This window comes from Aspergillus multicolor, assembly GCF_047715735.1.
Source record: "Aspergillus multicolor strain CBS 133.54 unplaced genomic scaffold BDW74scaffold_12, whole genome shotgun sequence".
Classification (NCBI taxonomy): domain Eukaryota; kingdom Fungi; phylum Ascomycota; class Eurotiomycetes; order Eurotiales; family Aspergillaceae; genus Aspergillus; species Aspergillus multicolor.
In genome coordinates, this window is record NW_027395963.1 from 344,496 (window position 1) to 358,864 (window position 14,369).

The 14,369-nt window shown below is 52.9% G+C and overlaps 5 protein-coding genes across 5 annotated transcripts; 3 read left to right on the forward strand and 2 right to left on the reverse strand.

Moving 5' to 3' along the window:
• Positions 1–240: 240 nt before the first annotated feature.
• On the reverse strand, positions 241–1,511 carry BDW74DRAFT_153134 (uncharacterized protein). Its single transcript, XM_073724472.1, has one exon. It carries the CDS (start codon positions 1,487–1,489, stop codon positions 377–379), a length of 1,113 nt encoding a protein of 370 aa, XP_073583889.1. The 5' UTR covers positions 1,490–1,511; the 3' UTR covers positions 241–376.
• On the forward strand, positions 1,512–5,138 carry BDW74DRAFT_153135 (putative APSES transcription factor (MbpA)). Its single transcript, XM_073724473.1, has 4 exons — positions 1,512–1,886; positions 2,044–2,399; positions 2,468–4,145; positions 4,194–5,138. Exons 2-4 carry the CDS (start codon positions 2,136–2,138, stop codon positions 4,877–4,879), a joined length of 2,628 nt encoding a protein of 875 aa, XP_073583890.1. The 5' UTR covers positions 1,512–1,886; positions 2,044–2,135; the 3' UTR covers positions 4,880–5,138.
• Positions 5,139–5,547: 409 nt separating this feature from the next.
• Positions 5,548–7,150, forward strand: BDW74DRAFT_178168 (glycoside hydrolase family 5 protein; the record flags this gene model as incomplete). The annotated part of the gene is made up of 4 exons (XM_073729132.1): positions 5,548–5,645; positions 5,720–5,984; positions 6,040–6,420; positions 6,476–7,150. The coding sequence occupies 4 exons, from the start codon at positions 5,548–5,550 to the stop codon at positions 7,148–7,150; spliced, it is 1,419 nt and encodes a 472-aa protein (XP_073583891.1).
• Positions 7,151–9,076: 1,926 nt separating this feature from the next.
• BDW74DRAFT_185243 (tetratricopeptide repeat protein) lies at positions 9,077–12,225 on the forward strand (the record flags this gene model as incomplete). The annotated part of the gene is made up of 1 exon (XM_073731006.1): positions 9,077–12,225. One exon carries the CDS (start codon positions 9,077–9,079, stop codon positions 12,044–12,046), a length of 2,970 nt encoding a protein of 989 aa, XP_073583892.1. The 3' UTR covers positions 12,047–12,225.
• Positions 12,226–14,071, reverse strand: BDW74DRAFT_185245 (DUF890 domain protein; the record flags this gene model as incomplete). The annotated part of the gene is made up of 9 exons (XM_073731007.1): positions 12,226–12,745; positions 12,805–13,068; positions 13,125–13,215; positions 13,260–13,389; positions 13,436–13,509; positions 13,554–13,683; positions 13,762–13,841; positions 13,898–13,945; positions 13,998–14,071. The coding sequence occupies 9 exons, from the start codon at positions 14,069–14,071 to the stop codon at positions 12,311–12,313; spliced, it is 1,326 nt and encodes a 441-aa protein (XP_073583893.1). The 3' UTR covers positions 12,226–12,310.
• Between the last annotated feature and the right edge of the window lie 298 nt (positions 14,072–14,369).

The following is a 14,369-nucleotide window of genomic DNA, read 5'->3' on the forward strand; positions in this document are numbered from 1 at the left end:
TCAGACAACCTTGGAACGAGAACGTCGGATAATGTCGCTACATACCCGGCTCCGTAGTACCACTCTCATTTAGATCAATTTCCCTACCCGTCGGGTTGACGTCTAGCGCATCTCGCATTGATTGAAAGGAATGGCGTGCACTCTTGTTGCTCGATGCTTGCTAGCTGTAGTGGTGATGACTGGGTATATTCGCTAGGAACTACTTGCAAGTATCCATGTTTTATAAAACATCGGCCAAAGCACATAATAAGTTAGGGTCAACCATGAGATGTTCAGGCGCTAGGCTATAATGCATATGGAACTATGATAAATGTCTCTATAACACCAGTAAGCTCGGAGCCCAAGGATCTATGTAGAGGTCGTTTTGGTGGGCTCCTTAAGAAGGGTTCTTTAGCTTCTTTGGTTTCTTGGGCGCGACATCAATGCCACCAAAAATATCCGATGAACTTCCTTCCTTCGCAGAGACGGCGATTGTTAACGGAACTGACGCCGTATCCCATACAAATCTATGCTTTTTATGCTCCTCATCCCATTGGTGACGAGGGACTAGGCACGAAATTCGCTTCCAGAGCCGGCACATGTACCGTCTCGTGATAACATGAGGTCGACCACTCTTATACAGATCAAATGTTTCCCCTTTGGGAGGTCCATCGGTCAAGACTGTCCGGAGCATCGCACTTTTCGGGTCCTGATCATTAGTGTCTGCAGAGGGATTGGACTGTCTGTTTGACCTGCGTTTAGGCGGGCTCCATGGAACAGCCCCCGACATTAATCCCTCCAGCACCTGCACATCGGCTCTAGGCAAAGGAGGAAGCAGAGCCTCAAGCACAGCGTGATACCACTTCCGACGTTTATTCACGCCCCGTTTTCCAGGCATTCTTCTATCCCAAGCGTTTTTCACGTCATCAGGCGGCTTGCCCAATCTGACAGGAATGGGACGATCGCTGATTTGCGCCACATGAGGGTTGCTGGATTGCGATTTCAGGAGATCGTTGATGATTTGTGGGGCTTGCCAGTTCTTGTCGAACAGATTTACGGTTGCGATAAGGACGTTAACTTCGTCTGAGTTGGAAGCGCTGTGTTCTTTGAGTAGTTTGGTGAGCAGCTCCGCCCTTCTTTTGCCCGTGCGCCCGTAGGCGGTTTTCAGCACCTTTTCCAGAGGTCTTGCGTATCCCTCATTTGCCCGTTGCAGAACTGATAGAGACTTTCTGGCTTGTTTGTGGTTCCTCATCATCTTTTCAATGTACTTCTCCTCGCCTTTTGGGTCGGCATGCCATTTGCCGTACTCCTTGCGGACAGTTTTGAGCTTTTCAACATTTTCCTCGCGTCTTCTAGGGTCGAAGTGGTACCGGCGAAATCGTTGTACAATCTGCTCATGGCATTTCGATCGGGCGATAGGGTCAGGGAGGTAGGAGCACTCGCGCAGAAGACTGCGAAGCAAGCCCCGCCATTCTTCTCGCGAATGTTGAATTAACTGACGGGGTGGCATGAGTGGTTAGCTGAATGATATCCAGGACTTTGCGATCGATCATGCATGTTGGTCGGTGCCGGCGGAGGCCTGGCGGAATAATTGATAGCTGCGGGCCCGAAAAGGCAAAATTCGCCGAGGGACGCGAAAACGGCGCCAAAACGCGACTTCCGCTGCTGCACGCTTGCGATCCTTCAGCTTCGTCTTCCCTTCCAAGTGGATTCCTGCATATTTCAAGCAATAGACGTCAGATTTTCGGAAATGTACATGATTTGACGCTTTCGGTTATTGATCTTCTTTTGTTGTCCGGATGTTATTGTCTGTCGTTCTCTACGTCGGGTTAATTGATACGCGCTACTGTCGCGAGTTGGCTCGCAATTAATTCGAGCGCCCCGGCCGCTGGCGGTTGATCCTCAAGGTGCAATTTCCCCACACATGCCCTTCCTCCTCTTACCGGTCTATGTCTCCTTTCCCTGGTGCTACCTCATTTTATTTTTATTTTATTTGCTGTGTTCTCAGGAGACCATGCTATTCGTTTCTGGGGGGAATCGACAAGTCCGCTAACCCTTAGGCAGCGTCCCGACTTTATAGGTCCGTGGTAGATTAGGGTTTGGGGTCCTCGACAATAACGACCAGCAATCACCACGCAGCGCGCCCGAGCGTCTCTATGTCCTACTCACAAGGGAGTATCGGCTCGGCAAATGGCATGTCCTTCTCGCAATCCCAACTGGGCTCCTTCAACGCTTCGCAATCAGTGGCCTCCACACCGCGCGCTACTCCTCCCCCGAAGAACTCTCAGCAATCAACGATGTCGTTCAATTTCACCAACGGACTCCCAAACGGCACGAGGGCGAGTTTCAATGGGTTTGAGGATATGAACGGCTACGGAACAATGGCTTATCACGAGGAATTCAAGCCTCAGATTTACAGGGTCGGTCTATCCCTAGCCGTGGTCCTTCTCCCTTTGCAGTCCAGACACTAATGCTGACTGCTTTCTAGGCCGTTTATTCCAATGTTTCGGTGTACGAGATGGAAGTGAATGGAGTCGCAGTGATGAAGCGACGCTCTGATGCTTGGCTTAATGCTACCCAGATTCTCAAAGTTGCCGGCGTGGTCAAGGCCCGGAGAACAAAGACTTTGGAGAAGGAAATTGCGGCTGGTGAACATGAGAAAGTCCAAGGAGGCTACGGCAAATATCAGGGGACGTGGGTGAATTACCAAAGAGGAGTAGAGCTATGTCGCGAATACCATGTTGAGGAGTTGTTGCGACCTCTGTTGGAATATGACATGAATCCGAATGGGACGACTGCTTCGGGCCAGGACTCTTTGGATACTCCGACAAAGGAGCAGGCAATGGCGGCACAGAGGAAAAGGCTTTACAGCGGAATGGAAAACCGGAGTACGTCTCAGCCTCAACAGGGGACTTTTTTCCAGAACATTTCCCGCACCGCCGCTACTGCAGTCAATGCCATGAGCAAAGCTCGCTTTGAGTCGCCTGCGGCGAGAGGCAGCGATAGCAGACGGCCAAGTGTCATACGGAAACCGTCACAACAGATAAGCAGTCAAGACGCCCCACCTACGTTTGGCAGCCAACAGAGCATGTACGGTGCTGCCTCTGATAGCGGCTTCGCAAGCAATATTCCAACTAACGGTCGGTACGCACCACAAGATGCCATGAGCTTCGAACAGGAGGAGTCCATGGAGCCACCCCGCAAGCGAGTTCGTTCCTCGCAGGCATTCGGTCTTCCCGTTGATACGTCCATGATGCTCAATGAACCAACACCTACGGAGCCGAATGACTCGTTCTACCAGGATATGGAGCCATTACAACCTATTGTTGAAGAAGGCAGACATGGTCTTGATCCTCTTCCTCCCGCCACCACTCCCGAAAGGTTCCAGAAGATGAAGCTAATCATGACACTGTTCTTGGATAAAATGACCAAGGATTTCTCGACACATCCGGCGTTGATTCAGTTGTCTGGCGAAGACTTGGAAGTTCCACTTGATGAATATCGAAACAATGCTTTACATTGGGCGGCTATGCTTGCTCGTATGCCCCTTGTATATGCGCTTGTCAGAAAAGGCGTCAGTATCTCCAGATTGAATGGGGCGGGTGAGACTGCCCTGCAGAAAGCTGTCGGCACACGGAACAACCTTGACTACAGGAGCTTCCCGCGTTTGTTGCAGGTCTTGGCCCCCACAATTGACATGGTCGACCGAAGTGGGAGAACAATCCTGCATCATATCGCTGTCATGGCGGCCACCGGTCACGGTGGTCATGTCTCTGCAAAGCACTACCTTGAGGCTCTGCTTGAGTTTATAGTTCGTCATGGCGGCACAGTACTGAATCAACAGACCCTCAATGGTACCACAAGCCAACCCGGAACCCCGCTCCCTACTGAGGTTATCACCCTCGGCCGGTTTATTTCAGAGATTGTCAATCTCCGGGATGACCAAGGTGATACCGCACTCAACCTGGCGGGGCGTGCACGCTCCGTCCTCGTTCCGCAGCTGCTAGAGGTGGGCGCAGACCCTCACATTCCTAATCATACCGGTCTTCGTCCAGCGGATTACGGCGTTGGTGTGGACATGGTAGAAGGAAGTTCTCAGCAAGCTGGAAGTCGGAGTGACACATTTGCCGCCCAGTTGGCGAAGACAAGGAAGGAGATTCTAGAAGGTATACCCATCAACCCAGATGTGCATCAGTTTACTGACTTCATTTTAGCGACTACGGCTCAAGTCACAGCCATTGTTCAAGAAGCATTAGGGTCGTTTGACAAAGAGTTGGCGTCCAGTCTGACGACGAAACAAGAAAAGTTTGATCACTGGCATGCCAAAATCCGCGAGTCCGCAAAAGCTCGGCAGATTGAGCAGAAACAATTAGATGAGCTGAAACGGAGATCTATTGACAGGACAGAAACAAGCAGACGGTTGAAGAACCTGGAGAAGTCTTCGATCGATCTGCTTGCGGTCATTAAACGAATGCCTGCAGATCTCGTTGACACTTCGAAGCATATATCAGTTGGTGATGCTGACCAGGAATCCGGAGTTGAAGTTGCCGAATACGAGACTCTTTTCCCAGAAACGTTCGATCCAGCGTCTGGGTTCTCAGAAGCACAGATTGCGTACCTTCGCAAGCTGCCGTCTCCTGGGATCCTCCAGCAAAGAGTGGGTTGCTATCGGGAATCGAACAAGGAGACGTTGGATGAAGTTGAAGCTCTCCGATCCAAGAACGTGGTGCTTGGTCAGAACTATCGCCGGATGGTCATGGCTTGTACGGGCTGGTCGGCCGAACAAGTGGATGAGGCCGCTGAAGGTCTAACGCAATGCGTCAAGGAGCTGAATGATAACCCAGTTCCGGAAGATGAGGCCATCGAGATCCTAATGAGAGACCGTGGCCAGGACTGGTGATGGCTCACTAGATCCGAGGGGCGTACTAGGACTTACGCAAATATATACGAGCTGCGTAAGCAGGCTGCGGCCCGTTTGGGTAGCTGCTGTACATTTCTTCGATACTCATACGATCCATTTTTGTGAGCGTTCTTGCCTGCTAGTCGGGTGTTTCGGCTGAGTCGGTTGTTCTCACATTTGTGTTTATGTACATATGTCAGTATTTACTGGATACCCTACGGCACTTACGAATCCCAATATGGCATAATGGTTCTTGAGTCCCCAGTGGAGATGCATATACTGTCCCCCAGTATCTGATCATATTTAGTCGATTTAAGAGTTGCGGGTAAGATCCGAGCACTGCAATCAGGCTAAATGCTTCCAAGTTGTTTACCCGCTGCATCTCCAAGAAGCATCTCGCGATTCTCTGCAAAAAAGGACTTGACACGACTCATTACCCCGCCCAGCTCGAACGATGCCGGTTAGCACTAGAATCGCCAAGGGAATCTCGCACGGCCTTCTCGCCCATTTGGCCCATTTGCCGGCTGCCACAGCCCTGCCTGCTTTTATAAGGGCCTTGTGTCCTCCTCGTCTACAATGCTAGAGCATTTTCACATCAACGACTCAAGACCTCTCTGGACCTCACAATAACCCTATACCAAACAGCACCCGCCTGAACCCTGGCCAAAATGGCAACCAACATCCTCCGTATCGACGGCAGTAAAGTCGTAGACGTCAATGGCAACGAGGTTATCCTGCGTGGAGCCGCCATTGGCGGTTGGATGAAGTAAGGATTCATATACTATCCTATCTGCGTCTTAGGGTCTACTGTATACAATAGCTAACGACGTTACTACTCAGCATGGAAAACTTCATCACCGGGTACCCGGCGCACGAGTCTCAGCACCGTGCGGCAATGCTCAAGGTCCTCGGGCCCGAGAAGTATGAGTTCTTCTTCGACAAGTGGCTTGAATATTTCTTCACCGAGGCGGACGCGGAGTTCTTCGCGGGTTTAGGACTGAACTGTATCCGGATCCCGTTCAACTACCGCCATTTTGAGGATGATATGAACCCGCGTGTGCTTAAGGGGGGTGGATTTAAGCACCTGGATCGGGTGGTGGAGTTGGTGAGCAACATAATGTTACTTTGATCATGTACAGGTGTTGATAAGGTATACGCAGTGCGCCAAACAAAAGATCTACACGATCCTCGATATGCATACAACGCCCGGCGGCCAGAACCCAGACTGGCACTCCGACAACCGCACGAATTACGCTGCGTTTTGGGACTATAAGGATCACCAGGACCGCACTGTTTGGCTGTGGGAGCAAATTGCTGCGCGGTATAAGGGAAATCCCTGGGTTGCGGGGTATAACCCGCTCAATGAACCCTGTGATCCTGAGCATGTCCGGCTTCCTGCGTTCTACAAGCGTGTCGAGAAGGCGATTCGCGCTGTTGACCCGGACCATATCCTGTGGCTGGATGGAAATACGTTTGCGATGGAGTGGAGGGGGTTCGATAAAGTGCTGCCGAATTGCGTCTATGCTATGCATGACTACGCGGTGCGCTCTGCCCTTCTCTACCTCCTGCATCATCTATGCTAACGTGCAAGTCAAGTCCATGGGTTTCCCCACCGGCCCCCGGTACACCGGAACCCCCGAACAAAACGACTACCTAGAGCGACAATTCCTTCGCAAAGCAGAGTTCATGAAGAGCAACAACACGCCCATCTGGAACGGCGAGTTCGGGCCCGTCTATGCAAACCCGACCACCGAGCCCAACGCCTCATCCACAAACCAATCCCGCTACAACCTCCTCGGCGAACAACTGCGCAATTACGACAAATACAAGATCCACTGGTCCATCTGGCTGTACAAGGACATCGGGCTGCAGGGGATGATCCACACGAGCCCCGACAGCGCCTGGAACAAGCTCATCCAGCCGTTTGTCGAGAAAAAGAAAGCGCTGATGCTCGATCACTGGGGGCGTGACTCGAATGTTGCGACTGAGGCGGAGGGCGTGCTGAGGCCGCTTGTGGAGTGGATTGACCGGGTTAGTCCCGGTGCGAAGGAGACGTATCCGACGCCGTGGAATACAGAGAGGCATTTGCTTCGAGTGGTGTTTCAGACGTTTTTGGCGGGTTCGTTTGCGGATGAGTTTGCTGGGTTGTTTAGAGGACTCGATGAGGGGGCGTTGGAGGAGTTGGCTAGGAGCTTTAGGTTTGAGGAGTGTGTGCAGCGCGAGGGGCTTAATGAGATTCTTAGGGGGCATGCGAATGGGGTGGGGAAGTAGGGGTTAAATCATTCTATGCATTTGGATAGGTGATGAATTGCAGAGAGCCTCTGAGAGTACACAAAACTTAGCCCTGTCTGGACCTCAAGGCCGCGAAGTCTAGCCACCACACTTGCGACCTTGAGAAGCAATGGATATTAACTGTTGAGCGTTATGAGAATGATGTATCCACCAGAGCTGGGACTTATATGTTAGACTTGGGCTTGTTAGGGCTGTGGTGGGACCAGGATCCCTGTGAGGCTCCAGCTGTACGGTCACGATCTACTTATAGGTAATGGGTCAGTCATCTTGCAACTACTGCGGCTTCATTACGGTCATACCCCTGGCGGAAAGCTATCACTTGACTAAATACGCCATGATTAGCGAGAGGGCCAATCAAACCTGATCTGACATGTGCCCAGCCACTCATCTAAAAAGCCCCAAAACACACCCTTTGACCTTCAGCCTCCCAGTCAAGTCATGGCAAGCCTGGAAAGCGTCAAAACACTATTTGCCATAATCTTTATCGGCCCTTACCTAATCGCCTACGCATGGGCTAAGTCTCGATTTCGCCGGGTCTCGTACCGGCTGGAGCGCTGTGCCAATGCGCCAAAGTCCCTTCCACGGCGTCGCCGCTCGCTATCAGAAACAGACACCCCAAATACCCAGACACAATCACCATTCTTCAAGTTACCGCCCGAACTCCGAAACATAGTCTACGAGGAGGTTCTGGTATCTGCTGCGCCTTTACATGTCTGGCGAGCTCATCGAAGGCTTTGTAGTAGGCCTTGCAGAGCTGATCTCACATCTGCTTGGGAGGATCCTGATTTCTCCTTACATGACGAGTGTCAGCCTCCCATGGCGAGGGATGGGAGCGTTCAGCGACGATCTGCTGGTAATGGTGATGGCGAGCCACTGCATCATGCTAGGCTCCTAGGTTTGCTTCGCAGCTGTAGGAAAATGTTGGTCTTCGCAATCTTATCATTACAATCTCGAACTCAAGTTAATTGCACTCCAGATACTCCGAGAGCATCGGCCTGCTCTACACCAGGAATAAGCTCATCATCGATGACCACCACACACTCCTCGCTCTACCACGCGTTATCCCCAAGCGCCATTTCAAATCAGTCCGCTCCCTGTACTTCCAGATCAGAGTCTTTCGAGATTACCGCATAAACCACAGTATCCGATTTTCATGGCATCCAGTATGTACCGTCTTAGCAGGGATGGAAGGACTGGAGGACCTCTGCGTCGCGCTGGGTTACCACACGATCAACGTTCGCAGGACCTTGCGCATAACAAGACCACTATCAGCGTCTACTCTGCTCATTTTACTTACTCCGTTGAGAGATGTGAGAGCAGCGAGGTTTCGTGTCCAGGTACCCTCCAGGTGCGAGTTGGATGAATCTGTTCTTGCCGACGACCAACCTTTCGCAGTCGAGGTTAAGCGCGAGCTTAACGAGTGCCGCTGCTGCAGTGCAGAAGGGATTGAAGGGATTGAAGGGCTTATCCCCTGGTTTGATGATTAAATTGGAACTGGTTGAGGGTTGGTATATAGTGCGTGTATATAAGGATAGATAGGGCGCTTTCGGCAGGCATATCTGTAATGCCACACACTATGCCATGTGCCTTATCGATAAGGCGGCGAAAAAAGTTGGAGCGGAAAAAAGATGGCGGGGTTGATCGGATGATGGTTCCCCTCGTTCAGTCATTCTTTCTCGGTGCCTGTTGACCTTTGATCATTCTCTTCTCCAGGATTCTCGGGATATTCTGGGCTGCTCGGTTCTTTAGAACTCCCGGTATGACACGGTGATTGTATTGTGTGCTGATCTAACGTCCCTACGAACCCCTCCACCACAGTGAGTCCTCATCTGTTTCGCGGTGCTCCGCTCTCTATATGTCTCATACTGACCCTGAGAAAGCTCGCTAGGCTGCGAACCCCCCAGGATGGCCGACCCCTCGAGCCCAAACTACCCCGAGACCCTGAACACCTTGTTCAGCGAGCCCTCGCTAAACGACCAATATGACTCGATCAACTTAGAAGACAGCCAGGTAGCACCGCTCCTCGAGCTGCCACTGGCAAAAGAAGTCTTCGGCCACAACTCCGACGAGGGAAACCTCGAGCGCGTATCCAAGGGCGAAATCTCATATACCCAGTTCGTGTCGGAGAAAACGAGAGCGGTCGTTTCCGCGCCTATCGATGGCCTGAGTGCGGAGCAGCAGAAGTCGCAGCTGCTGTACATTGGATCGGCTGCGCTTTTTGCCTTCCTTCAGTCAAACGTCACCGGTCCGCCGCTCCAGTTCAAGTCCGCGGATGTTATTGTGCCTGAGGGGCTGCGCTCGAACCCCGCTACCCTCCGTGCGATTCGTGATAAAGTCATTCGGGAGCTTTCTGTTGATGGAGAGGCGGCGTATAAGCTGACGCCGAACGTGGAGCTTTTTGCTATTGCTAAGGCTATCCTGGTTGATTCCGATGTGCTTGTTGAGACCGGGCCGCTAGTGGCCAGGACTACGCGAATGCGCGTCAACTTCCTCCACCAGAAGATGCTGTCTGAGGTTACGAGCACGCTGCAGGATGTTATCTACAAGGATCTGGATGTGATGAGTGAGATTCTGCTAGGTGAGAAGACCTCGGGCCAGGACAAGGGCAAGTTCTTGCTGGAACGTGCCACCATCCATATCCACCACGGCTTTGATGCGAAGGCGCGGACGGACCTTGAACGGGCTGCTGTAGAGCGCAAGTTTGAGTTTGCGCTTACTGGTAGGCTTGGAAAGAGGACTAAGTTCCAGCAAAGGGATATCAGTCAGCTTGTCATTCTCGCTAAGAGTGCTGGGGATGCGAGCAAGACGGATGGTGCTGAGGCCTCAGAGGGAACGAACGGCGATGCACCTGCGCCGAAGAAATTGGATCTCAACGACGACACTCTTTTGGAATCCATCTCTTTCACGAAACCGGAGGATCAAGAGCCGGATGTAAAACCTGTTACTGTACAGGAGGAGTCAACGCTTTCGCCTGCGTTGGCATCTCTTGACCCTGGTGACCAGCCGATGCTGGACCCCGTTGACTCTGCTATCCTTCTTTCTTTCGCGGCCGCAATTACCAACACCAGACCTGAGGACGGATTGACCCGTGAAGAAACCGCTCCTTATGCTACCCGTGTCCTTGACGGCGGCAGCTCGAACTGGCAAATCTACACACAAGGCTTGCTCCTGCGAAGCCGAATCGAGGGATACAGAACGAGAACCGTGGAGCGATCTGTCCTGCAGATGCAGGCTCTCGTTGACCAGGTGCTAGCAGACACAGCGACACAAGATATCCAAACAACGGAGACGCAACAAGAGCCCTCAACTTTCCTTCCGCGACCCGAGAAAGACGAGTCCGCATTAGCCGCAGACCGTCTTAAGTACATCTGGCTTCTGAGCTTCTCCACCCGCTGGGATCTCGAATCTGAGCTCGCCAATCGCTGGGTCAACCTCGGAGGTCTCCGAACAGCCTTGGACATCTACGAGCGCCTGCAAATGTGGGCCGAAGTCGCGCTCTGCTACGCCGCCACCGACAAGGAAGACAAAGCCCGTATCACCGTCCGCCGCCAACTCTACGCCCCAACCGGCGCCCCCGACGACGAGAACGAGCAATTCGAAGGCCCCGAAATCTCCCCACTCCCCGCCGACGCCCCCCGCCTCTTCTGCATCCTTGGCGACATTCAAAGCGACCCAACCCTCTACGACCGCGCCTGGGAAGTCTCGAACAAGCGATACGCACGCGCCCAACGCTCCCTCGCCCGCCACTTCCTCACCCTCAAACCCCCCGCCCTTGAAAAAGCCGCCGAAGCCTACCAGAAGAGTTTGCACATCAACCGCCTCAACAACAGCGCCTGGTTCGCCCTCGGCTGCGTGCAACTCGAGCTGCAGCGCTGGGACGAAGCAGTCGAGTCCTTCACGCGCACCGTGCAACTTGAAGACAACGACGCCGAGGCATGGAGTAACCTCGCGGCGGCGATGCTGCGCACCTCGCAGCCCTCAGAAATCGACGACATCGCCGAAGACCAGCAGGAACAGCAGAATTCCGAACCCCCCGCCGACGACGAGGAAGAGCCCGAGTCCGAGTCCGAGTCCGCGCCCGCCAAGAAACCCGCCCGGGACCCCTACAAGCGCAAACGCGAAGCCATCAACGCCCTCCATCGCGCCGCACAGCTCCAAAACACAGACGCCCGCATCTGGGATAACCTGCTCACCGTGTCGGCCTCTATCCCTCCCCCACTCACACCCTGGCGCGACGTCATCACCGCCCAGCGCAAGGTCATTGAGCTGCTGGGCCCCAAGCAGGGCGAGAAAGCCGTTGACTTGCCGATCCTCGGCATGCTGGTCGACCACCTGGTGACGGACTACAATTACGAGGACCTCCTTATCAGCACATCGCACGACCAGGACCAAGAAGGTGAAAAGACAAAGGTCATCCGCAGCGGCACAATTCCCGGCTCGATCCTCAGCCTCATTGAGACCTCCATCATCCCGCTAATCACGCACTCCGCGCCATTGTGGCTCCTCGTCGCGACGGTCGAGATGTTCCGCAACCGTCCCTCCAAGGCCCTCGAGGCCCACGAAAAGGCCTGGCGTGCGACTGTTGCGTCTGCGAGCCAGGGCGCTTTCCAGATGGGCGATGAGAAGCGGTGGATGGAGATTGTGAGTTCCACTGAGAGGCTTGTGCGACGGGGGTACGCGAAATACGGGATGCTGGATCGGGAGGGTCAGGGGGAGGATGTGGAGGACAAGGAGCTTGTTGCAAAGGATTGGCGGTTCAAGGCGCGGAGTGCGGTGAGGGGAATCATGGGGAAGGGGAAGGAGTTTTGGGAGGATTCGGAGGGGTGGGAGCGGTTGAAGGAGTTGCAGGAGGAGGTTTCGGGGGGAAATCGGTGATGGTGCTGTTGATTGTGATGGGAGGGCTGAGGATGTGGATGTGGATGTGGACGTGGACGTGATGATGATTTGATTTGATTCGATTTGCACTCATGCTTTGCGATGTCTGTTATGCTCTGGTTTTATGCTCATTGTATGGATTAGAGAAAAGCTTTGATATACATATACCATAGCAGCTTTCTCCTTCTTCATCCTATACCTCGTGTATTTGCAATAGGTCAAAATTGCCAGCCCTACCTAGTCGTTGGCACTGGGTGAGTTGATCTACCGCCCCTCCAACTTTCTCTTGACCATCCCACAAAAGCTCTCAAACAAAACCGAATCCATCCCCTGGAGCCATCGGATCAGAACTTTGACACTTCTCTCCTCTATCTCGACAGCATTCGGTTCCATAGCCAGTTGAACCCTAAACCCTAGCGCCGCCGTGTCAGGGTCAACTTCTGACTTCCCGCTAGCAGCATGCGGCGACATCTTCATCATCCTCCTATACTGGCGTGACCAAACATTCGTAGACGCGAAGCCAATGCCCATGGTCAGGTCACTATACCACGTCCAATTGATGTGCAGAGATAAAAGTTCCGTGTTGACGGCACTGCTAATCTCGTCGATGGAGAGGTCCGGGAGGGTAAAGGTGTATTCCGACGGGAAGGGGAGGAAGTGTCTCGGGTATTTAGGGCTTTGGATGCCGCGGGCAACGCTCTGTATTATGTATATGAGATTCCGAACACCTCAATGTCAATGAATAGTAATGTACGTACCACAGCCGGCCGACGATCCGTCCATGACCATGCAATTGCCCATCTGCGGGTCTTGTTACCCTGCACGAACTCTGTGACGGCGTAGTTGGTATTGCCTAGTTCGATGAGTTTTTCGATGAGCGCAGAGACGCTGCTGAGTTTTCCGAGCATGGACGTGTACCAGAGAACCTTATCTCGAAGAGTGATGCTCTCGGTGATCATGCGGGCTACGAAGGAGACTTCGCCGCCGGGTGTGACCATTTCAACTTCAGCGCCGGTGCATGCCTTTTCTGTTGTAAGCGTTGGGTATGAGTGAGATGTGGCCGGGGTTGGAATCATACCGAAAATGGGAGTCTATCCTTTTCCTCGGCTGAGGCTACCATTTCGTCCTGGGAAGCGTAGAATGGCGGGTTGCACATTGTGAAATCGAGTCTAGGTTGTTAGCCTTAGCCAGACATAGATGGTAGGTATCATACCTCTCGACTCCGAGGGTGCTCAAAGAGATGAGATCGTCATCTGGGCTGGTTTTCACAATTCGAATGCGCGAGTCGAGATTGTTTGCCTGAACCGTCCGCGTAGAAGTCCTGATATTTTCATCATCAATGTCTTCATAATCAGCAGCGTACAACGCATGGCTTAATGCTTGTCTCACCTGATGCGACGAAGTTCCAATTCGGTCTTGACTTCACGCCCAAGAGCGGATATATACTACAACATCCTGTGCCACTGCTGGAATTAGACGCGTCCATAAAGGGGTCGGGAAGACACACATATCAAGGCCTGTGGTAATCCTGTCAGGGTCATAGACATCCCGGTTTCCATCTCCCGTCGTGTCGAGCAGATCTTGCAACCAGAGAATATAGTTCAATCTGCTGCTATTAGCGAATGCACAGTTGTAGACTCAAGCTCACTTCACCGGTTCGGGACCTAGCAATCATTGAATCAGCCCAACTCCTGCAGTAGCCAGATCAGGCCGACATACCGGGGGACACAACCGAGCCTCTGGGATGTCGACATTCAGGCCGAAATCGCGTTTGAGTAGGCTCACGGTCAGTTGTCTGATAGCCGTGCGTCAGTCGGAGCGGTCCGATAACGCCCACTTGTCGTCATTTACCTAACAACGTCGGGGTCCGTAAAATCCAATTGGCTATTTGGCTTCAGGCTGTTCTAATTTTAGTCACCAAGCTGCTTGGAGTGTCTTAGGTTGTACGGACAACTTAGCGAACTCGGCGGACTGGAGGGCGAGCGACGCGAAATCTACGCCGTCCTTGTAAAGATCGCGGGCCATGATGCAGTCTGCGACAGTAGCAGGAATTTTCCCAAGATCGCTTCGGTGGTAGTGTTGGAGGTGCTGTCAGTTACTCCGTGTGGGTACTTTGTAGTGTTAGCCAGGTTTCCTAGTGGTGGGGAAGGTTATGTGGAGAGGGGGTTGGCCAGGAACCAGGTGGCTGGCAGGCGGACTCACCAATCGGTTGGAGCATCAAAAGCAGCCCTATGGACCGATCTCGATTTTACTCCAAAGCAGGGAAAGGCGCCAAGATGGAGCAGGAGGAAACGAAGGGGATCGTGGGATGAAGCGGAAGGGT

Bases quoted from the DNA above. Each gene is read 5' to 3' on its own strand.
- BDW74DRAFT_153134 (XM_073724472.1), bottom strand. From the start codon at position 1,489: ATGCCACCCCGTCAGTTAATTCAACATTCGCGAGAAGAATGGCGGGGC.
- BDW74DRAFT_153135 (XM_073724473.1), top strand. From the start codon at position 2,136: ATGTCCTACTCACAAGGGAGTATCGGCTCGGCAAATGGCATGTCCTTC. The intron at 2,400-2,467 runs GTCGGTCTATCC...ACTGCTTTCTAG, and splicing joins TCAAGCCTCAGATTTACAGG to GCCGTTTATTCCAATGTTTC. The intron at 4,146-4,193 runs GTATACCCATCA...ACTTCATTTTAG, and splicing joins AAGGAAGGAGATTCTAGAAG to CGACTACGGCTCAAGTCACA.